Below are 25,949 nucleotides of genomic sequence, written 5' to 3'. Positions count from 1 at the left end.
ATTTTTTGTGATAGTAACAGACAACATATAAATCTAACAAACGAGCATAAATATCCATGTAGAAAATTTTTCTAAGATTATTTTTGACTCAAATGGGCTTTTCTCCTGGAGTGAGGGCTAATTAGTTACTTAAAATACAAAATTAATGATTGAAATAAACCTGTCACGAAAGCTCAAGTTGTAGAGCAGCGGCTTAGTTAGCCGAAGGTCGTGGGTTCGAATCCCGCTCATGGCACTAACTTTTTCATTTCAACCAAAAATCTTACATAATAAGATTAATTAATTGATTGAAATAAAGGTTTTATTGGTTATTAAAAATAATGTAATTAAAACATTTAAAAAATCGTTGAAACTATAAAATAATGTAAAAGTTAAAAGACAACATGGATAAACAATATTATAAATAAGAATGTTATTAAAATAAAAGAAATGAAACTAAAAAATTCACGAAAAGTAGATTTTGAAGATATCTTGAAGAATCTTGAAGAAAAAAGCAAATTCAATTCTTACTGCCTAGCTTTCGACCTATTTTAAGGTCATCATCAGGGCTTATATATTAATTTCACATTACAAAAAATTGTTTTTCATAACGTGAAAATGTGATTCAGGTGCAGCATAAAATCCTTGACTAAACAAGAGAAACTGACGTAACTCGAAATGTGGCACTTTTTCTGATAAATACACCTATGCTTTAAAGCTGGACACAGAACTACGAAAGGTGACGTTCCCGCCGATTCAAAGGTGACACATAGTGCTGTCTAAAAGCTAAGAGTCCACCTACAGTTGTGTAAATTTTCCTGTAGCATCACAAATCCGAATACTTAAAAAAAATCCGGTTTTTATAATTTTTCGACTTGTGTCACTTTTCTTGTGGATGCGCGACATGTCTTCATTGTTAAAGTTGTAAATTATGCCGGGCGGACTGACGCCCAGTAAAAAAACACTCTTTTTAAAGATTAATAAGTACATGATTTAATACTCAAGACTGCGTAGCTGAGTAGTTAGTAAGTTAGACTCTCGGCTCTTAGACACCGCAGTCCAGGGTTCGATTCTCAACATCGCATCCTGAATTTATACCCCCCCCCCACACACACACACACACAAAAATCATTAAAAAACAATTATAAAACATATGTACACAAAATAAGTTTTGCGACCGATGAGGTACTGAAAATGTTGAAGAATTGTTTTCAATAAATTAAAGTCAATTTTTTAATGTCTAATAATATTAGATACATAATAAATGAAGGGTACTAAAATAATCTACTCTCTCTCACTCTCTCTATCTCTCCATCTCTCTCTCTCTCTCTCTCTCTCTCTCTCTCTCTCTTGTATATGTCTCTCGCCTTAGGCTAAAAGGACCATCCTATGTTCCAACGTAGATTTTAGAGCTATTTCACCAGATCGTGCCAAAATTCCACCATTGTGGACAAGTAGAAAATTTGGGAGATAAACAAACATTTATGACTTCAATAGGCGCGAACACACCACTCTCAACCAAGTACTTATGAGGTTGATGTGCCACTCCTTTAGGAAGAACAGTCGCATCTTTTGTGATTTAGGCCAAATGGATATCCTTATATAAAATTAAGTCGTAGGCTGGAGTTTTTTTTATAGTTAGTTTAATTTAGTTTTTTTTAGTGATACAAACGTACTGGTTTAACAAAGTTCAGATTTGCATTTTTTAATTTCTTGAACAGGAAGTTTACGGTTAATATTCTGAAATGTATTAGGAAGCAATAATGCGAAGTGTACAACGAAAAACAGATCTTAAAATCATCAGAGGGGTACCATATCATACAAAGCACCCACAGTCTTACCTAATATTATAAACATGTAAAAGTGAAGGAACTTAAAAATGTATCAACACTCTACCGGACGGTGTTGCAACGGAAACCGTGATGAGAACGTAACTAACAATGATTCTCTCGCATTAAGGCTTTAATTGCAAAGGACGGAAGCTTGATCCATGATTAATTGTTTATCGTCCAGCTGGAGTTAATTGAAAAGTGAGAAAGCCGCGATTGCTGATAAAGTCCTATTGTACGGGGATACTTCGTCACATGGTGAAAACGTGAATTAAACCTTTACGTTCGCATGTCTTATTCACGTAGTGTTTATGCACGTTTTTTGAAAACTACACATCCAAGTAGAGAAATAGTGCGGATGTACAAGTTACTGTAACTTCCTGAAGAATCACAATAATAAAATACGTATACATGAAAGTTAAGAAGACTGGAACCTTTAATTATAATGTCCTTGGGTGGAGTCTTCAAGGAAAAATATTTAAGGCGTGTAACTCCTTTATTTTTCTAAGGGCTGATATATCCAAAGTCTGTTGTGATCTTTAAGTGGGTGTTGAACTTATTCGGTCCGAAGCGTGGGCCAGTGGGGCTTTGCCCTCTTTCTCACTCCTTTACTCTCACCGTTTCCCCCTCACTCTAACTCGAGGGCAAACACGTTATCAGTTTTAAACAACGGTCCACAAGGTCGTCCACACCGAGTCATTATTCCGCAGGATTTCACTTTTTTGTTTCTAAATAAAAGTTCATTTCACACTTCTTATTTTCAGGCAATATTTTTCTTATTTGACGGTTATAAATAAATATGAAACCGATGGTTTTGTCACTTGCGATCAGTTTGGTCTGTCAGACGAGTTTCGGCTTTTCACTATCTCTTCGGTGATGGATTTGGTCAATCGTGACCTTTTTCTAAGTTTGTGAAAAGTGCATGCGCGAAGTCGATATGTCAACTTGATGTTACTGAAGATGTAGAAAAACCGAAACTCGCCCGATAGGCCAGTTTTCAGTCAGCAGACCAAAATTACCGGAAACGCCGAAATACAGGTTTATTACACCGCAAAGCCATGATGAAATCTTACAATATTTGAAATCGTTATGATCAAACAAGCTAAAGAGCGAAGTTTTTATGTTATGTTATTTTATAAGTTATGGCATTCTGGCTACCTTGCATTTCAAAAAGTTTTTTCTTCATTCACCTGTAGTATATACAAGTCTTGATAACCTATAAAGATTTCGAGATTCGACCCCATCTTCATCTTCTTTAATATGCTCTATATAATTCTTAAAACCCAGTTCATTTAATGACTTTCTACGAATAGAAGAAATGACGAATGTTCGTTGTTATTTTATTGCACTATCTCTTCATTTTGGTTGCGTGTTGGACATGTTGGTGTTTATGTGACATTCACCAAACAGACACAAACAAATTCTTACACCATTGACATTCACACACAAAAACAAACACATACACACATTTTATGTAAAAAACCAAACACATACAAAAGTTTACACTCAAAAAACACACTCACACAAACTATTATTTTCTCCGCCTCAACCCAGCAAATACCTCTTTCGTCAAGCGCTAAAAAATATATGCTGCAATAATTAGACAGACGCCAGTATATGATTTGGTTTTACTTTCAAAATTTGTACTCCATAATGAAGTTTTTAAAGGATAATGAAGTTTTAAAGATAATGTGATTGCCTTGAGGTAAATTAGCGGTTTTTATTTATTGTGAATCTTATTATTGAAATGTTTTAAAGTTGGCTAATGTTTCATTTTCACCATGTAGCTATATAGTCATGGACAATAGTTTTTTAATCAGCCATCGGGGCTTTCTCACTTTCTCAATACAGTCTTAATAAACATTAAATCATTTACCTTGCCAGAGTCGTTTGCAATTAAGGCCTCGTGCAAAAGAATCATTGTTTGCTAGTTCACAGCACGCCATTTTACGAAAAAGAACACCGACCGTTTGTTAGGTGAGAAACTATAAGATTTGAAATATTCCTGACGCCATTGAAAAGTTTTTCGAGGTGGCAATGATCGAACTGGTCCGCTTATTCTCGCTATTCGTCTATATTCAAATCGTTTCAAAATTATCCTTCTCCAAACCTTCTAACTGTTTAAGTTTTTCGAAACAAGTTCTTCAAGCGCTCTCATTGCAAAATGTTTTTTAATACTTACACATTATTTTGCTTTTATCATGATACTGTAATTGTTACAGATCAAACAGGCTGCAGGTGATACATAGTGCAGGGGCGAATTTGGTGTATCTATTTGTTCTGCGTGATACGACTCTGGAAATACCAACAAAGAAGACAGAGAAAACCCGTACGTGAAGGAAAATATGAAAAATGGAAATTTCATAGTTCTCAATCAACACCAGTATTTAGTACATAGTTGTTTGTTTAATCAACATTTTGGGTTGAATGTTTGGATATGAGTGAATATATTTGTAAAATGAATGGTTTAATCTAAAAGCATTTAGAACCTAGGTGATGGAGGACTCAAGACCAGGATTCGTCCAAATAAAAAAAAAATTTTTTTAGAATATACCAGCAATGAGTGAATAAGCATCAAAAATGCCAATTAAATTAATATTAAACCTTACAAACTATACACATAAATATAACCTATATACAAATTTAATTTAATCACATATTTTTTAACACTGCTGCTCAAGACTTTTCAGGTATTGGACCGTATGTCAGCAAATACTGAAACATGCTGAAAGAAGAAGAGGAAGAAGAATAAAGAAAATAAAATTTATTCTGGGCCTTAAAGCCCCCTTGAAAAACAAAACTACGTAATAGAGACGTCTCCTATACTCGTGCACAACACAAATACAAAAAGGAAACTACACCAGTTATTTTAGTGCTAACTTGCAAAGACAGGAGGGAATCAAATAAAAGGGTCTTAAAGGTGGAAAGGAAAGAGCGTGGTGAATGGAGTGAGGAAGGGAATTCTAAATGTTGGATTAACGAACGGTTGAGAAAGGAATTATGGAACTGACAGAGGTTGGAAAAGCAACGACTGGAGGATATGAGGCTCCCAAGTAAGGTCTTATCAAGTCAATCGCAAGGTTCTTGACAATGGGCAAAAAGAAATAGGGTTAATAGTAAACCTAAGGATTGGAGAAGGGTACGGGATCCAAGCACAATGGCCTAAGTCTTTTCTAAATTAAGTACAAATTATAAACGAAAAACAGACAGCAAGGGCAAAACAAGAACAAATTTCAATAAATTTTCTTTTTTTTGCTCAAATTGAAGTAATGTAGCAACTTACGTCTAAAGGAAATTTAGAAAGGATCAAAATATATTTTATAAGTAATCATTTCCGAAATCTACGGTGGTCTATTTTCAACAAGAAGAAAAAAATTACTAAACCACAATGGTCATTAAAATACGACATACAAAATGACTAGAAATGACCAAGCTACCGGACATCTCCCCTAGGAAGTCTTACAAAATATGATCTTTGATTATTAAACTAGCATTTAGAATCGAATTTCCTGTTAGTTGTTTTTGTGAATAATGTGTTTTTTGTGTATTCTTGAAATATGACATGGTGAAAAAAGAAAGAGTTTTCAAATTGGTCATATCTACTTTTGGGACCGGTTTTGGGTGTATGGCCTTTCTCCGGTGTGTTTTTTCAATTCTTCTCCGATCGACTCAAAATTTGACTCAAAGAAACAAAAGTGTAACGTCGGTTTCGTTTTTTTTATTCCCACCAAGTATTCGACCGAGAATCGTTATAATTACAGATGTCGTTGTATATGGAATATTTCCAATTTGCATGTCGCTAAATATTTTTTGGCGGAGAAGAAAAACCTATCCCCCCTCTTTGGGAAATTGATCTATTTTAGTGTTTCCGAAGAGGAAATAGGATGTCACCCTTGATCCAAGGGGTACAAACAAACCGTGGCTTCAGCTGGAGGGGAGCCCGGTGAGAGGTCCTGACTTTCGTGGTGGGAGACCCTCCTGCTCTTTTTCAGCTCCTGTCTCAGTATTGTCTTGCTAGTGTCCGTATTAGCTCATTTTGACTACACCGCCGCAGCCATGGTAAGTACTGTATAAACGACTATAAAATAGAAATACTTTATTACCAATATCAAAGCGAGGAAAGCCTCTACACTAAAATCCAGTCCTGTTTCGAAAATTTAATCGACGATGTCTCCGCCGTCTCAAGGTTCAGGTTTTCGTGTTCTTTTTAGAAAAAGTTCATCGGTTATACAAATTAAATATATAGGAGGAAAAAGCTGGCAGTGAAGACAGACTATCTGACCTACATCCGTCTGCACTTTCTATTCGACGACGACGGCTCTCGATTCGTTCGGAACGTTCGGCCGCCGAGCTGTCGCTGCATACGTTTATTACCGCCCGTTCAAATCACCGCAGAGCAGTTTTGAAATACTCCGGCCGCAGAGTGACCAATCCGTTACATAAAGTCCCGGACTAGTTTTTATCGGACTGGCGTATCCCCTTTTTTCCCCCCGATAAAATGGTCACCTCTTCAAGCTCCTTTCGCAATTTCGATCCACTTTTTAGCCTATTGAATTTCAAAATTATATATGTTGGGTAATTTTTTCATGTCGGGTGGTAAAAGAAGCTATTTCTCATTTTTGTTCACATAACCACGTTTTATTAAGTTGCAAAGGCGGACTATCTCGAATATTCTTTAGAAGAACACTGGCAGTGGGGCGAAACCATGTATGGTATGACTTGGCCAACCTTTAAATTGATTAATAAATTATTTATAATTTTGGATTTATTTATAACATATATATACAAATGTAATAATTAAGGATTTAAAAAAAAAATTATATTTTGGATTTATAAGGTTGAGAAAAAATGAGCGTGTGCGTTACAAGTTTCATATTATAATTAATTAATTTATTTCAAGAGAATATCGACATGCAGATGTAAAAAAGCAGGTATTTTATAACAGTAATATGTATATTGGGTAATTTTTTTCATACCGGGTGGTAAAAGAATCTATATATGCTTTTTGTATCACATAATCACGTTTTATTAAGTTCCAAGGGCGGATTATCTCGAATATTTTAGAACACTGACAATGGGGCAAAACCATGTATGAATTAGCCAAATAGCTGAAGTTTTATATTTTTAATTGATTAATAAATTATTTATAATTTTGGATTTATTTACATCATATATATAAATGTAACAATTAATATTTCAACCAAGACCTTACATAAAAATACTAATTAATTGAAGGAAATAATTTGGTCAATTAGACCACTAAACATAAATGGATTAATATGTAATAATTAATGATGTTAAAAATATATTTTTGTATTTATATGCAAATTATTTACACCAAAATGGAGTTGAAGCCGTAATTTACATTACTCATTTCACATACTTTAAGGTTGAGAAAAAATGAGCCTGTACGTTACGGGTTTCATACTATAATTAATTTATTTATTTCAAGGGAATATACACATACATAAGTAAAAAAGCAGTAGTCTCTAAAAATTTAGGTAGTTTAAAAAAATAAACTTCAAACTCAGAACGAAATGATACAAGTATGATTCGACCCTGTGTAATAGAATGAATCTTATTGTTAGTTTTTCAAAAAATTAAAATGGGACTATTTGCCTGCCGATTTCACCCCAGATATCAAAAAAACAGTAAACAAAAATATTTTCTGTCCCGGTCTTTCTTACGAGGGGGGGTTTTTGCTCGGAAATTTAACCCAAAAATAAATCGGGCGAGTTAACAATGCGGGCGTGACCCGTGCTGAAGATTAGCGTTATTGCGAAACGGAACGGGCAACCGCGAGAGCTTTCTAACGCGATGTGTACGATTAACTTACGAGACCTTGTAAGACGAAAAGATAAACTCATCTTTGCCGGTATCAAGTCCTATTTTTCTTTTGCGCTCATCAACTCAAAATTTTTAACTAACTGATACTTGATATTTTAAGAGTAAGGACGATCCAGAAGATAAGATCAAGTGGCATTTGTGAAAATACATTAATCAATGACACAACTTACGTCGTTCGGCTTTTCTTTATTAATGACCTTTACATAGCTGATCTCCGTTATCTTTTTGTGATTCTAGTCTAATCGACCCAAACCAGCCGACTATAATGACAAAAGAACAAAATTGTTAAATTTTACTAGTAAACTATCTTTAGCTAATCCTTGATGTTAGCATAATTCACTAGAAAGCGTTTAAGGCATTGCAATAGAAACAATTTACTTACTATTTATGCTCTTGAACTTTTGTTAACGTAATAAATAATCGATTTAAGAAAATTCATAACTGTTCTCATTATAAAGTAGAAGTAAAATTACCATTTTTAATTAATCCAAAGTGAAAGGCTTTAAAAGAGTGGAAATAGTATTTGGTACGGTATACGGCCATCTGTGTGGGACTTAAAACTCTTGAAAATGTTCCACCCACGTTTTCTTGTTTTTACTATTTCAAAAAATCTCAAAAAGAAGATTTGGCGATTTGTGAAAGTCACTTTAAAATATCACTGGATCTTCATTTCATCGATATGATCATTGTGATAAATGTAGTGTATGAAGTAAAAAGTTCACTTTCCTTTGCTGTTTTAATCACAATTATTTCTCTTTAATACAAGTATTAAGGAGCCATATTAAATAAAGACTGTAAACCGAAGGAATTCAATAAGGATAATGTTTTTACTGCGGAGAATCAAACATCCAAAGATTCATGGTTTTTAAGGCTAATGGTTTCAAACATAAAAGAAATATTGGTGTTGATTTTGAAATGATTGAAGAAAAGTGAGAACAGATCAGGAAATAGAGGAAGAAAAGGCAGGTGTATGTTTTTTATTTAGAGCTTTATACCATAAATTTATTAACTGGTAACTGCTTTCTCACACAGTTTAAATTTCGAGCATGTTGAAATAAATTCAGATGTTTTGCACATCTATGAAATTCAACATAGCACTTTAAAAGCTCAGCTTTTTAGCGACAATGGCTTTCCCGGCGGAAATGTCAAGGTATGCAGATGCGCTTCTAAACCGGACACTAGACACATCTGCATTTTCAAATAGAGTCTGATTTTTTTTGTCTCTTTTGATACAGTTGCGCAACTTTTTTTTTAAACGTGTACTAACCCATTAAGAAACTGGTTTATACATCCAAGGTCTGATCTGCTTCAGGAACGGTCGGCAGTAAAACCGAAATTCTAATCCAGAGTAAAAGTAACACTTGCATTAGCTTTCACTTCAAATATTCTCGTCACAAACCGTAAGGATCTTATCTCCTTTGAAACTCTGGTTACCTTGCCACGTCCCCTTATAAGTCGAAGCCTGGTCCTTGAGGTGGGAGAGGGACTATCGTAAGACACACTGCTATTTTTATTTACAAATTTATTTTATTATATTCAAAGACATGTATTTAAATACATTGCAATATGTTTGATTATGTAGATTTCTTTTGATACTGTCACGCTCATGATGATGCTTAAATGACATCGGTTACTTTGGTTTTGGATTCATGCCGCCTTTGAGAGTTGTTGTAAAAGGTCGTTCATTCTCTACGTAAACCTAAATTTAGTTCAGATTAAGTGGTTTGAATTTTTTCCTATTCTTGCTGCTCATTAGGCAGTTTATGTGGCACAGTGATGAATATAACTGTCGCATTAGAAATAAATGTCAAGATAGTTAAGCCGAAGAGCGAGATTAGGCGGACCAGTATCATTTCCTGGCTTTATTGTAGTGTAAATGATAAAATTAATATGTATACGACCAAGCACACCGATAGATCTAGAACAAAGGAAAGTACGGGGCCGGGAGTTTTCGGTCTCGGAGCCACATACTCAGAACCCATAGGAAATACATCAATATCTTCTTGGCAGAAGATATTGAAGAAATTGTGAGATGTATCCAATTTAATTTGAATAAACGGTACAACAACAGAATAGATAGCCAAGCAGCCATCCTTTGATTTCTGTAGAGGAAACCAACGACACTGGGCCAACTAATCAATGTGGTGAACACTAACCTCAAGCACCATTAGCTCAAAGGTAGTGCTGAATTGCAAAACTAAATAAATAGATTAGTTATCCAAAATAAAGTCCCAGGACATGTGAGTGAGAATAGAGGGAAACGAGAGAACGGACGACCTTTGCAAGGAAAGGGGCTGCCATACGGCTGATCAATTCTGATCCTCTCTGTGGCATAGGGGAATTCTTTCATCGGATATAAACAATCCGAGAACTTTCACGCAAAATTTGGCTGGAAAGAAACAACAGAAACGAAGCAAGCAAAAACGTTGCATCCTAATAGTATTCTTAACAGGACACCTCAGACAGAATGGGCATCTGAAGAAGGCCGGTTTAACCAACGGCACGTGCATATTCTGCGAAGAAGCAGTTATGACACCAACACACCTGCAAACAAATTGTAGCCCCACATTTGCCCACAGGAGGACGTGTTTTTGGATGAACAATAACCGTAAAGAATTTCAACCACTGAAACCGAACCTACTAAAAGTCCTTGATCAACTAGAACTAAACGGAATATATACATACACACTCACACACACACACAATTTGTTCCAAAATGAAGAACATATGTAAATAATTGTAGGTTTGTGTTTAACTACAACAATGATGAGAGGAAAATCATAAAATGAGAAATAAAAGCACATATTTATATAATATGACTTTGACACACACTCACAAAATCTTCGTTTGGATGTCTGTTCTCAATCATTCTGGGTGATAGGGATATATCGATTCGAGGTCAATTTGCATAAGAGGAGAGAGAGAGCACTTGTGATGATGACGTACGATGTTTACTCTTCAAATTTGGCGCTGTTATTGGCCTCATTCGTATAAACATATATAAAAGACTTTTTCCAGTTTGATGCTATTTTCGAATTCAAATGGATTATGGGAATGGTATGATTAGAAATAGATTTGAATGAAACAGGATCTTGGCTTTGGAGCTGGAGAGTTCGAACTAGGTAAAATGAACAAGTATTTGTCTTTTTTCTTTCCTGCGATAAAAAAATGAGTCTGTAGATATTTAAAGATTTGGAGTTCTTTTCCCGACCCTCGATGATGGCGATATCTCTGCAGTTCAATATTACATTATTAAATATTCCGTTACTATTTATAAAGCGTAGAAACAGTGATACAAGTGACGGTGAAAAATTGATTTTTCCTTCAAGTTTTAATATTCTTGCGTATATAATTGTGCGTTATCCCATTTCTGTTTTCAACTGGGGCAGGGGGTTGAGCAAGCGTGGTTTTAATAATATGCCCATTAACGTTTTCCACGGACTTTCATCGGAGAAGATCCTTTGAACACTTCCCGTTTTCCCTGGGGCAGCTTTCTCGGTGAACTTTGACGCTGTTCGTGCTGGTAGAAAGCAACCGAGGCCGAACCAAGGCCGCACATATGGCCGTTCATAATCTCTTGTCCTTTTTATTGTGCACCATTCTCTAATAGGCGATTTGTCTCTTAAAGGGGACAATAAGACCCTTGATACCTTTATCTCTCTGGAAGGCTTTCATATTTTTTTACTGGTAAAACTCATAAAACTGTTAAATTGTCGTTTTTCTTTTACGAAAAGTCACGATAGAGAAAGTATCTTGAGATAAGCAAGAATACTTTGGAATAATGCCAAGGCAATAATATTTTAGCAGTGCTCCTGCCTTAAATTTATCAAGACTTTATTGGTTTATTCAGTCTTTTTCTTCATCTAGCTAATCCAAAAGCGATATTTTCCAATATCGTATACTCAATTTTGTATAATCAAATGCAATTAATCAAAGTGGTTGTCGAGTCAATAAACTGCTGGTTGAATAACATGATGTTTCGCAAGTCACTAACTCAAGAAATCATTGGCAGTAGTTGCAAACATAACAATATACAGCCTCAAATATATTTTGCTGGTTATTTGACACAAAATTAATGAATCTAGAATTACTTGATTATGTGATTATGGGTACAATTAATTATGTGATCTGAACGAATTTTCAAATGCAGTAGATCGTATTGTCATCACAGATTTGTGATTTATTTATAGCAGTCGTAACAGTTTCAATGAAAATAATCGATAGAAAATAAAATTTTAGGAAATCATTTCATCAAAGGAAGATCGATGAAGGAAATGTTTACACCATGACCAGATACCTATCTTCAGATTGGTGCTTTCTACGGAAGTGTACTGAATTCACAATTAAAGTGGTTATACAGAAACTTCACGCTCTGATTGATTTCTAAAACAGCTTCCATTGAGCTATTTTAACAGTTTTCATTCGTGTTCATAAACCTCCCAACCACATATCCTTTTACAGACACATCAGCCTTCTTCCCCCAATGTTCAAAATCCTTGAAAGATTCCTATTAAAGGGCTTAATTCACATTCTTATTATATTCATAAAATCATCCTTTCTCAACAATTCGGCTTCCTTCCCTACATTCCACGGTCTAATCAGAATTTATTCTGCTCTAGAGAATAAAGAGTGTAGCTAGTTGCATTCCTAGTTGTAGCACAGGCTTCTGATAGGGTTTGGCACCCGAGCATTTATAAACTTAAACACTTGCTACCACTTTATTGCCTTATCCTGAAATCCTATGTAACCGATCGCTGCTTCAGAATGGGGTGCGGCAACGAGATTTCGGAATTCAGACAGATACAAACCGGCGTCCCACAAGGGAACATTCTTGGTCCCATCCTTTATGTATTTATACTGCTGACTTACCTAAAACACCCTAATACCATCATCACCACCTAGGCAGACTATTGCGCAATTTTGTCCTCTTACTCTAATCCTATCCAAACTACCTATAACATCCAAGAAGTCACGAGCTTATCTAAGACTGGGGTAAAAAGGGGAGGACAGTACTGAATGAAGAAAAATGTGCACGTTCACATTGAAAAAACAATCTTGCTGGACCCCTTTGGAGTGGAACTGTGGTGTTCTGCTAAGCCATCCAACATCCATCACATCCAATTCTTCAGATCAAAAGTTACCAGTCAAATCGTCAAATCTCCTTTCTACGCCACTAACAACTATCTAAAACAATCCATCTCTAGCTCTACTGCTCGAGCCCTCTCGACACATTCCCATGCGAGAACCCGCCACGTTCGCCTTAACCAACGATGGCCTCCTAGACCTTCTTGCCCTTTAACCCCTTATGATGTGTGCCAGCATCGCACATGCCCTCCGGATGAAAAAAAAACCTGGATGAATTATTCAAAAATTCTCTACTTTTGTTGCGAAGGCGTAGATTATTGTCACCTTTGACATAGCGAACGTACAATTTTATCTACTTTGTTGGACTCGTTTCTTAGGTCCTCAGGATCTCGTATTGTCTCATAAAAGCCGAGAGTTCGAATCAGATTTTTCTTTGCTTATGAAATATTCGTTATTTGCGTTCACTGTCCACGCATTTGGTAACTTGTATCCTGAAGATATGCTATGGAGGTCAAATATTTATGTAATGACTTTCCTACCAGAGAATCTATTGAGTAATTAGTAACTTTGCAAACTTTCGGTTTTTTTTTGGCACAAATAAGTAGAAAGTTTTATAGCCCACTTCGGACCTAAGTTACGAGGTGTATTTGTATTACTAATTTGTTAAACTATAGATAATATTGAAAATTTGAATGATTTTCTCACACTGATATTTTCAGTAATCCTCCGTTAAATGCTTTTCAAAAGTAGATGAAAAGAGAAAGTGAATTTGTTCCCCGAGACAATTGATCTGCTGATGGGGTATCGGTCCGAAATGATCAATTAACTGATTGCGAAATTGGACAGTTTATTCGGCGAGTCGAGAGCCGTTGAATAATGATTAGATTCAATTAAATTAATGACGAATGCGTGAAGTATTAATGAAAATTGGAGTTATTTCCTCATTGATTATTAAAACTTGCAACAGCTAATCACTTCGCGGAATGCATTTCTTAGGGCGAAAATGCACAGACGCTGGGTTGCTTAAATTATTTTTGATTATTGGCTCAATGGGAAACAGATTGATTATTTGTGGGCTACTTAAATAAAAGAGATAACGTATTATTATTTATTGGCTATTAATGGTTTTTTGTATGTAATACGATGTGCTTCATAGAATGAGATGCGGCTAAACGTCAATGTCAGTTTTGAAGGATGTACTTTGTTGGCACAGACCCAGGCCGGGTGGATTCCTCGTCGATCGCGGTACCGTTACAGCCTTTTCATTTCTACGACGCCCATCCGTTTTCACTTTTTTCGCGGTGAAAAGCCCGGTGAAAAGCCGCTTTTCCAGAAGCACGACTCGGCTTTTGGAGTTCCGGGCGCGGCTGGGTTCAGAATGCAAATCATTGGGTAGAACAATATGTTTACTGCTGACATTATGTAAACTGTAACTGCAACGTAGCCAGACCATTGTTAGACCACCTTTCACTCCGCTCCTAACTCGATCACCGAGTTTCGACACATGGCCCGACTGTTTAGTAATCGGTCATTGCTTTCTTCCAGACATCTAACAACTCGACCAGACCTTGAGACACAGGACGAACGCGTATCTTTAAAGATAAATTGCAATTCGAATAGAAGACAAATGACAAACGGCTTAGAAGAGACATTTATCTAACAAAGGAATCACCCATCAAACGATATCCTTTCATTTTGAGCGCGAAGAATATATTCTCGGTCATACGGGTGGGGATTTACTCCACTTAGGATTGTCTTATTTTGGATGGTGTCATTGATGATTGAACTTCATGATCATGACATCAGACACCAGCAAATTCATATTCCTCACTCAAGGATAACACGTTAGCAGTTATAACCGATCCTTTAATTATCAAGAATTATTTTGTTCTTCTTTATTAAAAGTGATCGAGACATTATCGCTGTATATGCATGTGCATTTAACAAAAAACGAATGCTTTGCAGAAGTATCTTAATTTTTGGGATATTAAGAGTATGCTGTTTTATTATTAAGCAATTTATTAAGTATATTTTAGCAAAGGATATGGCTATCATTGCAACAATTTTAGGTAGAGAATACAGACGCAAAATTAAGAGAAATTAAACCCCAAGTGAAATCATGGGGATCCTCCTTTCTATCTTCCAGACATGAAAAGGCCTTACTGTCTCGTCTGCGAATAGGGCATACAGGGCTCAAACATGTGTGCCATGTGGAGAGCTGGTTGCGGTAAAGCATATTTTGACATAAGACGATATATTAGCAAACCAAACGTTTTCCGGAAATTCTGTGTGATAACTATGATTGAGAACTTAATGAAATTTTTGAAATAAATCAATCAATTTCCAAAGATACAAAACAGATAATCAAACAAATTAATGCAAGTGTAATGATGATGTTAATACACTCAAAAAATGGCTAAATTGAGGATGGCATAGGCGGGGCCTGGGTGCTCTTTCGTAGGAGTAATCTTGGGCTGGATGGGGCGCTCTCCTTGGTGATCCTTGGGCCAAAAGTGGGATTAGAGATGGATGAGGATGGTGGCATTGCATGCACATCCTTCTAAACTCTCTGTATAGGTAAGGATACAATAATTGAAAAGAAAATGTATACCGTCGGACCCTGTTTTCGTTCGGCTGATGGGTTTCCTCTATCCATGCCTCGTGACACATTTACCATCTTAGTGGTTGATGACCTTAATAATAAAAAAATAGGTGTATTTTACTAAAAAACAGGCTTCCAAATTTGACTTTACGATTGAAACTATGGTAAACGACCAACTCTTTATTTGGTTTTATGAAATAGGATAAGCCTCGTCCAAGGCTTAGCTTGTAAAAAATAATAGAAAAGAACTTCTTGCAATATTGAACTCTTTAATTGATTTAATTAAATTTCTCACGACTTGATAATATTTAAAACCCATCTGTATTTTGTAAATAGCGTGGGATTTTCTTGCATAATTCTTTGTTTGCATAAATTTTTATTTGACAACGAAATACCGGTAGGCTTAGGCAATCTATGAGAAGAGAAAAAAGAAAGAAGAGTTTTGTCTTCCCGGGGCCAAGATCGTTTCTTCATCGGGCGCCTTTCCTAAATTATCGTTATTAGTAAAGCAGTTGCGACTGTAGCCTTCGGCCGCGTGTCACCCTGGCTTTCCTATCCTCCAGGGGAGAATGCCACCACCGGACGCGGAAGGTCCACGAGGAAGCCTTACCCGAAGGACAATCAGCCGAAAAAATTCTTCAGGCTAATGTCGGTTTATTTTCATACCATGACATTTAGAAATGATCTCAATTTGGCATTTATTCCATGTGAGAATAAACCTGTAAAGGAGAAAATTTTTTGCTGGGTGATTACTTATTATAAAGTTTGTAAGTATGTCCTGAGATCCTGTCCTTTGTCAATATTGGTCCCTCAAAAGGTCGTATGGCTTTAAAAGAAAAAAAATATTTAAAAGTTCATGTTTGAATTAATCGAAAGGATCTTTTTATGTCTGATAGACTCTGTCGTGTTGTAAAAGTGGTAATAAATGAAAATTTAATAGGCCTTGGTTTAGACTATTCAGAATTTGTTGCTTGGTCGTTTTTTATCATTTTGGTTTGTCCGTCATTGCTGTTTCGTTCTGGTAACGCTTTTCGGCTTTTTTCCACTTCTATAGTTTTGTGTCATAGTCTTTTTTTGCGTACGTGAAAATTGCAGGAGCTAAATTCATAAGTTGGTTTATACTTTGTGAAATACGCCAGGACTCACTATTTAACAATTTAAAAGAAGTTTAGGAATTTGGGACTTAACTTTGAAATAGAACCACCTTCCGTGTTTCAACATAGAAGATAAAAATTCTACCCTTGTTATCAAATATTATCCACTTAATTAAGCTTTGGGAGCCGTTTATAAGAGTTTGTCCAGAAGGTATTGATGTTGAGAGAAGGTATTGAATATATAAACTTTATACAATTAGAAAGTGAATCGTTCAGTTTTTCAGCTTAACACATTCAACGCGGGACCGAAATCTAAGACCATCACCCAGCTAAGGAATTATTTTTCCATCAAATTTGATAGGTTGATTGCATTTAGGCTCTAATTAATAGCAAATAACGTTTTATGACTGGTAAATGCATTTTTGTAGGGTTTTAAACCGTGATTCCAATGGAGTCAACCGTGAGCGGCGAAAGTCTGAGTGTGCAAACCCGCAACTCAACGTGCTTTGTCTTGTAATCCCCTTGGCCTGATTCACCTGTTGTCACGAATTATTTAGAATTTTCGTATTCTAAAGCGTTTCGAAAACCTATTTTGACGAATTTTTCTTCACCAATTTGTGAACGAGGAAAAATATTTCCATGCTGAACAAAAAAGAAGAAAAATCCTATATTTTTTTAAAATAAGAAATTTATTTTTTCGCTAATATTTACGGTTGTAACTATCCTTTTTTAATTTTTTTTAAAAAGAATATAAAAAATATTTTAAAAACTATTTACAACAATAAAATTATATATTTACAGTTTTTTTACTTTGAATTGTTTAAAATTAAAAAATAAATTAAAAAAAGAATATATATCACATAAAGTCATAAAATAGTTTAAAAAATAATAAACATTAACATTTTTTCTTCATTTGATAACTTTTTGTTTTCCCTCATTTATTTTCATCTACAACTGTACATGTACAGATTGGACTTCAATTCGTGATTGTGACTTTACAGACGTTATAGAGAAAGCTACCCATTGGCAGAAGCTCTGGATTAATAATATGATATTAATCATTCAACAAATTTCATAAACATATTTTTTTCAATCGCTTACGTGGTAATTGTGGGGAATTGAGTATATGTGTTCGTTAGTGTTGTATGGTAATTTACTCTGCAAACGTTCGTAAAAAAAAGTTGGCATTTGAAGATCTCTGTGAAGTGTGCTATTGTATAACATTTGCGCATTGTATATATTGCTGCATAAAAAGGAGCAGAAACAACTTAAAATTTTGGATTGAAAACTATATGGGAATATTCGGCCGATCTATAAGCTTGGCACCTCTACATCAAAACGGGTTGGATGAGTATATCGAAAGTTTTTATTTGAATGATACTTTTGATTGCCGGTTTAGTAGGTAATAAAGCGTTTTAAATCCTTTGTTAAATGTCTGTTTTCTTAATCGTGTGGATTCCAAGTTAGCATTCTATCCTAAGTAAGTCCTAAATAATTAACTTTGTGGGGTTAAATTTGATTTTGTAAAGATTGCTCCATTCTTCAATTGTCGATATGTGTTTTTGAATAATTTAAATTTTTGTGTGAAATTAAAACAAAAACATTTTTAGCCCCGGCTTGTCGCTGCACCCCATGAAATGCGGAGACCCCTTTGGGATCACTTTCATTTCATAAAATTTATTTTGCTATATTTTTAATATTTTTTTAAATAATCCATTTGGCTATCTAATCAGAGAACTTTTCTTTTAAAATGAAGACAACACAAGACCCCCAAAGATGTTCTCAATAAAGATCGAAACTTTGGCACGATAAAGAAAATGTTTTTCTAAAACCTTCGTCACACCAGACCGCATCTCACCATCTCCAAATAATAAAATTTATTATTATATTTTCAATAATTGGACAGTAGGTTTATATTTAAGGATCAAAATATTTATATTTAAGGATCAAAATATTTATATTTAAGATCCCGACCGCATCTCACGATATCTGAATAACTATCGATTAACGGTCACTAATCTCTACACACAAGTCTATTGCAGCTTTTTTTTAAATTCGTTAATAGAGCTCTTTGTAAGTTTTAGTTTTATTAGTTTAGTACATTCTTTAACAGGAATATTTGTAAATAAATTAGTAACACAAATGACACTAAAACACGGTTTCTAGGTATAAGTTTCATTGCTTTATCAAGTCTAAAGAATGGTAATAACGAATGTAGGTTTAAAATTGGCGTGGGTTTTAATTATTTTATCCATTGTTATTGCGAGTTTGTGGCATGGAGAATTATAAAAAGGACACTATTGGTCTAACAGGTTGTTTTCTTTCTGAATTTTGACCTTATAATGGTTTCGGCTTCATTGCTATTATGTTTTTAACGGCATATTGGTTATTTGAGAATAGAAATTTATAGAATAGAATTTTTTTATAGCTATTTGAACTCTAGTTTTACTTTTAATGTGGGAGGGGATTGTTTTATTTTATTTCTTTTCAGTCATTATTGTTTAGGAATTCTTCAACTTTAGAAGCGGATTTTTGGTGTTGATTGGTAACAATACCAATTCCTTTATCGACTTTTAAAATAACGTAGTTGTTACCTTTTAACTTTTTATCGATAAACATAATTGTACGTGGGATATTCAACGTTTAGATTTATCAAGTTTGGTGTAATTCCTTCACCATATTTATATTTTGTATTTGTATTTATTTTACTACAATAAACCGATATACCAAGGGATAGTAGTTTCGTTGTGTCTAGTTCTGTATTTGGGACAAATTTTTAGGCTTTATTTAATAAATTGTTTTCTTCTTTATTTATGTTTGTTAAGTTTATAAATCTTGGGTAAAATTCAATTGATGTTTATTGGTCTTGGTGATGTACCTTCTGTCTATCTTGCAATACGATTTTCAACAACATGTATTTGCATTACACACTATAAACGACCTAGAGGGATCATGTACTAATCCAGTGTGAATTTTTAATTTCACAATAGCGTTTATTACACTTACCAGGGATGAGGCGTGTAATTTCGATTTTACAACTGTATTCTGGGGCAAAATCAACTCGAATCAGTATGTAAATAGGGTAATAGGGGCTGTGAAAGAATTTTTTCCCTTACTCAGGACTGGTTTCTACTATTTTAATAGCATTCTGTTGGAATTCAAAGAACAATTCTGAACGATTTTCTTATCTGTTACCTGCCATAGTGCATTGTGACAAAGGTGTTTTCCCATCTCTCAACGAATCGAACAAATTCCAGGCTTCGTTCGGAGTCATGGGAAAACTTTAACTTTCCCCCTTAAGACCTTCCTTGAGAAGGCGCTTAAAGCAAAAATAGAACAGAAAGACAATAGGCCGTACTGACCGGTAAAATTAGAGCTTTTCCGGTTATACAACGCAACATTTATTTTTATGCGCATGATGCGTCCCACCGCTCCAGTGACAAACCTTGCCACGCAGACATACTCATAACATATGGACAGTCCAAAAAAAAAAAAAAAAAAATGTAATTTTTAAAGGAAAAGAGGGGTTTTCAATGAAATTCGCGTTGTCCAGTTTATAAAGGACGTAAACCCGCTCGGAACACGGTTTTATGCCATTGTTGTTTTGGCAGAGTTTTCAAAACAAATTTATCTTGTCAAATAATTTTTCACTCAAGGAGAAACAGATTCCTTATACAAATAAGATTTTCATATTGCGACTTTATTACTCGGGACCTTGTTGTCTCTACTAAAGTTTCATGTTGATCCCATCCCCGGGGATTTTCAATTCTCGAGAAGGTTTGTTATTGTATTTAGGACGGCTCAAGGTGGTCTGAAGCCGGTTTCCCTTGACTCGGACTCAACGTTGTGCATCGTTGATATCGAATGCTAAGCGTCCAAACATCAAATTCCCTTAGTTTAAAAAAACAGTAAACTGATATCCCCTTAATACTTTTAAGCAATTGTTGCAATCTAGCAAAATGCTTATTTACTTTAAGTACTGATTTTATATTGCAAAATTTCCACGATATGCAAGATAGCGCAAATTATAGATACGACACTTACACTTAATATGTATTTATTAAACATAACTCTAGCAGGGAAGAAATTATTTTCGTAAGACTCGAAATTACAATCTGTACTGCCCAGACAAAATATTACAGGAACAAGGCAATTGAACAGAAATTACTACCCATAATAACATTTCTACTATTGGAACTGTTTGGGAAGCAATTTGGTCCTTTAAAAATAACAAAATGGTGAAAATCGTGCGAATAAAAATTAATACAACTGGTTTGTTTGAATTTGCTGACTTGATCAGATTAACGAAGTCCTGATGTTTTTGGTCAGTAACTGCTGAACTTAAATTGTATCCTCACGAAACAGGTCTTCGCGACCTTCGGGCACTGAAATGTCAGCTGTTGTCTTCTCTGGCAGGAAATGAATTGTGATTCATCCACTTTGCTTAGGTCGTTTTTGCTTCTTGTTTTTTCTCGTTTTGCTTTTTAATCCTCCGTCTCGCCCTTTCATGATTTACGCTCTTGTCAGGATGATTTGTTAGCAGCAATTCTGTTTTTCCTATTTTGGAATAAATGAGAACTCAACATTGTAACATGTAGGGTTGAATTGACATTTTACATAATGAGTCAGCAGGCGTATCAAAGGCTATTCGGACTTTCTGTCGTTAAATTTTGCAATAAAACATCTGACATATTGAAAATGTTGAGTACTTTGGAGAAACTCCCACACAGTTGGACCTGGTGGTCAAAGGGTAGAGTACGATTACTACTCCAGAGGACTCCTTTCTTACAGTAAAAATGGTGAATAAAATAGAAATTTCAGATTTCTTCCTGTGGTCTGCCGGCTGATCAACTTGATCGATAACGATGATAGTCTGCCTAAGCTCAATGCATCTATCAGACACGTTTCGGCATGTCGCCATCTTCAGTGGGTAATTTCATTCAAGTCTCATTGGTGTGTCGGTGGCTTTAGTTGGTAATCCACACAACTTTATAAAAAAGAAGTCTACAGAGTTATCGCATAGCAGACATCATTGCTGACGCTCTTGAGCAAAAAGAGTGGTGTTCCGTGTATTCCTAGATATAAAGCAAGACTTCGATCGGTTATGGCACTCGGGACTGCTCCGGAAGGTGAAAAGAGACTTCCCTTTTACCTACTACCTGCCTAACGACAGATACTTTCAAGTTATAAGTCAGCCGTCTATCGCAAGGAAGTATCTTAGGACCCATCTTCTACAAGTATACACAGAATATTCCAACCTTTCCTGAAACGGATCACCTATGTCGATGATACTGCCATCCTTTCATCTTATGAAGATCCTGTCAGCTCAACCATAAACATACAAACCCGTGTCACATCCCTTGAGCAGTGGTTCAAGCGGTGGAAGATGACAATTCAAAAATGTGAACGTGTCAATTTCTCCCTTTGGAAAATCACCACTGCTCCCATCTACTATAATAGTATAACCCTTCTATCATCTAATGTAGTCCGCTATGTTGGGCTATTCAACGCTAAACAAAGACTTAAATAGAACCCACACACATGACTAAAATAATCGGAAAAGAGAAAACTGTAAGAAAGAAAATGACTAATACTAGAACCGTATTCAATCAACGGACAAACCTCTTAACATTGAAATAGCCAGCAGAGGCGGACCAAATGTCAACATCGTATTGCACAAACGAGCAGACATATTATTATTGCTCGGATATTTCGTTTGTAATCAGGAAAATAATAAATTAATATTTTTCAAATATTGGTGTTTCTCAAAGATCATTCCCTTTCTTGACGACCAAATAGAACTATGAATAAAAGAAATTTTGGTATATTTTTTATTCGATTTTCTTTGTTAGGGAAAAACAATCAGTTTGCTTTATATAAAAAGAAGGAGAAGGGAGAAACAGTTGGAGGTAGAAAAAAGATATCGATGGTTAAACGGATAGATAATGTAGAGTGAGGGGGTAAGAGAAGTAGACTGAAGTTAGGCGGATTTCACCCTCTACCCTTGATATCTAAGCATTTGATATATTAAACTCTAAAACTTTGCTGGATTGACATAACAGTGCGTAATGCAATTAATTTTACACCAGGAATTTTGTAAAACCTTTTCCAACTTATACAATAATCGTGTGGCGTTTGAAAAGAAACCGATACTGATATAACCCGACATCGCATACCTTATATGCACCAATTCACGTCGATTTTTGCCTATAAACATCCGTGAAGGAGCCATCGGGCCTGTGCCAAATTGTTAACATTGTTCGTTTTGGCTTTCCGTCATGATGCGCCGCGCCGGGGGAAATCGAAACGCACCACTTCAACTGCACCGAGAAAAGGCTGAATGCGTGTGTTAATAACAATTGGGAAAAAAGGCGGAACCGACGAAGCTTAAAGCTGTATAAATAAATTAATTTCACTTTCCAAAGAATAACAGAGCGTTCATGCACAGAATCTGAATGGGAACGGTTAAGCAAGGCAAAATCACATATTTTGTATGAATATTGAAATGAAGATTCCGTTCCTTCTGAAACTAATATGCAATAAAAATGAAATAATAAAAGTAATAAATTGTTTTTTGACTGTTTATACAAGTTACATCCTAACTTCCTTGTTGGATTAAAGTGAATTTTATATATTTGTTGTATGCAAATATTGTAAAAAATTTAAAAGTTTAAAAAAAATAGTTTTATTCTCCTGATACAAGTCAAAAGTTGTAAAAATTGTTATTATTTTATCAATTAATTAATTTTTATATAAAGTATTGGTTCCACTGAATACGCCGCTGCTCTACCATTTGAGCTGTGGTGACTTCGATCCACTCGGTCACCAACTTCCCATCTCAACCTTTCAAATTTTCCTCCATGCCATTTTTCAAATGACGTATAATCAGGATTCGATTCTCGACGACAAATGAAATGGTCACGGAGGACTTTAGGGAAGATATACCTCGTTTTACTTATTAAATCCATATTTCGTGGTCCGATATTCCAAATAACTTGTTTCAATTAATTAATTTTTATGTCAGGTATTAGTTGAGATAAAAAAGTCAGTGTCACGAGCGGGATTCGAACCCACGACCTTCGGCTAAATACGCTGCTGCTCGACCACTTGTGCTACGGTGACTTCGACCCATTCGGACACCAACTTCCCATCTCAACCCTCCTTTCAAATTTTACTCCTTTTTGCCATTTTTCAAATGACGTATAATAAGGATTCGATTCTCGGCGACAAATGAATAACATTGGTCAATCGGACCACGAAATATATTGGGTTATTATTTTATTTGTACCCTGTTCATATAAGTACATATTACAAAACTTTTTATTTTTTTCACACGGGCACAGCATTGCGAACGCTGCACCCGAAACATGACATAAGAAACCATCCAATGCTGGCACTCAGTACAACACGTAATACGTCAGTTCATAAAGAAAAATGATGAATTGAACACACGCAAACTTTCTGAACCACTTTTAGGCAGTACGCTCACTCTCCACTTTATCTCCGATCCAGTGCACATTTTATGAGATGATCCACCCTGGTATCAAGCTTAAAATTCATGCAATAAGCACGCACAATTTATCGGCATTGAGAGATAAAACATTTTATAATTTACATTGAACTGTTCAAGACATTTGTGAACTGAAGCAACACTTGGTATTATGTGATGTACACCTGTACAGAAATGATGATTAACGGTATTAAATCAATAACAAGTGAAAAGCTGCTCGAACTTTTCTGGTTACCTGGTATTATGAGTCAGTACAGTTAAACGTTTGCGAGCGGCTTCAGTGGCCTTCCCCAGGAAACGATACCGTAAGGTAGAGTTGATTTAGCTAGTAAATAATAGATCTTATTTAATAAACTAGATTTTAAAAAGTCCAATCTTAAGAAAAAAATTGTATAAAATAATTATTTAATTTTCCTGTAGGTTTCTTTTTCGTTTATGCTGAAGTGGACGGAAGGCGCTTCGAATATGCTCATTTTTCAAAACAAAGCAAATTTTAAACGGAGTTAATTTTCGAATTTGGTTAGGAAGTAAGTATGTGTTCGTGTTTCAATCAATAGTCAATTGTAAATGTCCAAATATATGACAGAATTTCAATAAGTAAAAAAAAAACTTATTATTCCGAAATCGTGAGATGCGGTCTGGTGTGATGTAGGTTTCAGAAAAACATTTTCTTTATCGTGCCACCGTTTCGATCTTTATTGAGATCATCTTCAGAGCCTGGGATTTACAGAAATTGTTTAAATTTAACAAATACACGTAGGATGTGGAAAAAAGTGAATTTGTACAATGCAAAAAAAATATATTTTTTATATTCACTCAAAATATTTTTTGACTTTATCGATTTTATTTACATATGGACACGAAGCAAAAAGTATTCTGAAGGACATCGCCAACAATGAGAAAAAACTCGCATCGGCTATTAATCAGAGAACCTTTTTGTTGAAATGCAGACAACACAAGGTATTTCCTATTCACATCAAAAACAATTTTAACTTACGCAGAAAACAAACACTTTGAGTGAATAGAAATACTTTGATTGAATATAAAAAATATATTTTTTTTGTATTGTATAAATTTACTTTTTTCCACATCCTACATGTATTTGTTAAATTTAAACAATGTTTGTAAATCCCAGGCCCTGAAGATGAACTCAATAAAGGTCGAAACATAGGCACGATAAAGAAAATGTTTTTCTGTAACCTACATCACACCGGACCGTATCTCACGATTTCCGAATAATCATCGACTAACGGTCACTAATCACCACAAAAAAAAAAATACTATTTTTAGAACAGAAGTTATTATCACAAGAAGTAACTTGATCTATGAAATTTGCTTTGCAAATATTTGAGAAATAAATGATTTTTTTGTTTTAATAAAAGAAGTTACTGTAATGCCACGATTTAAGATTAGTGAAATCTAAGCTATTTTAAAATAAGTTATTTATATTAGATGGCCCTCGGAGGATATGACTTGTAGGAGTAGGATCATCCTCAGCCGAATAAGAATAGTCCATGCGAGGTTGACACGCCGACAGATAATTTTGGGCCAAAGCCCGTGTATGTGTCAAGATTGCTCGACGTGTCCCACCTAGTTAAAGGGTGCGATTCCTTGGCTCTATATAGAGTGCGTGTAGGAATGTCAGCAGACATGATTATTGCGGTTTGAGAGTCGCAGCGAGTTATTGGCTCCCCTGTACCGATTCTTGGAAGAAACGGGATTGTTTTGTTGTATATAGTCCTGATAGTTTTGTGTCCATTAGCGAGTATCTATAGATAATGAATTTATTGGCGTGAATGTGTAGTATGAGAGGGCCAATGCCAAAACAGAATATTGAGTACTCATCGATCCTCAAATTAGATTAGTTATGTAATAGGTCAACTAACTAACTGAGTGAAAGGAATTTAAGAGTGAGTGAGAGAGAAATGTGTTTCGATTTAGGAAGTGAATGCGTTGGGTGCTGAAATGACCACCTAGCAGTTGATAGCCCATGTAGCCTAACC

At 35.2% G+C, this 25,949-nt stretch overlaps 1 protein-coding gene across 1 annotated transcript in view; it reads left to right on the top strand.

The window, feature by feature from the left end:
• Positions 1 to 5,767: 5,767 nt before the first annotated feature.
• Positions 5,768 to 25,949, top strand: part of LOC106663441 (probable chitinase 10) — a 73,887-nt gene continuing 53,705 nt past the window's right edge. Inside the window, exon 1 of the mRNA XM_014388266.2 lies at positions 5,768 to 5,867. Coding sequence (XP_014243752.1) covers positions 5,865 to 5,867 — 3 coding nt within the window. The 5' untranslated portion in view covers positions 5,768 to 5,864. The remainder of the gene's footprint in view (positions 5,868 to 25,949) is intronic.

The sequence above is a fragment of the Cimex lectularius genome, unplaced genomic scaffold, assembly GCF_000648675.2.
Source record: "Cimex lectularius strain Harlan isolate CLEC.00 unplaced genomic scaffold, Clec_2.1 scaffold2, whole genome shotgun sequence".
NCBI classification, from domain to species: Eukaryota; Metazoa; Arthropoda; class Insecta; order Hemiptera; family Cimicidae; genus Cimex; species Cimex lectularius.
This window is presented reverse-complemented; position numbering and strand designations above follow the sequence as displayed.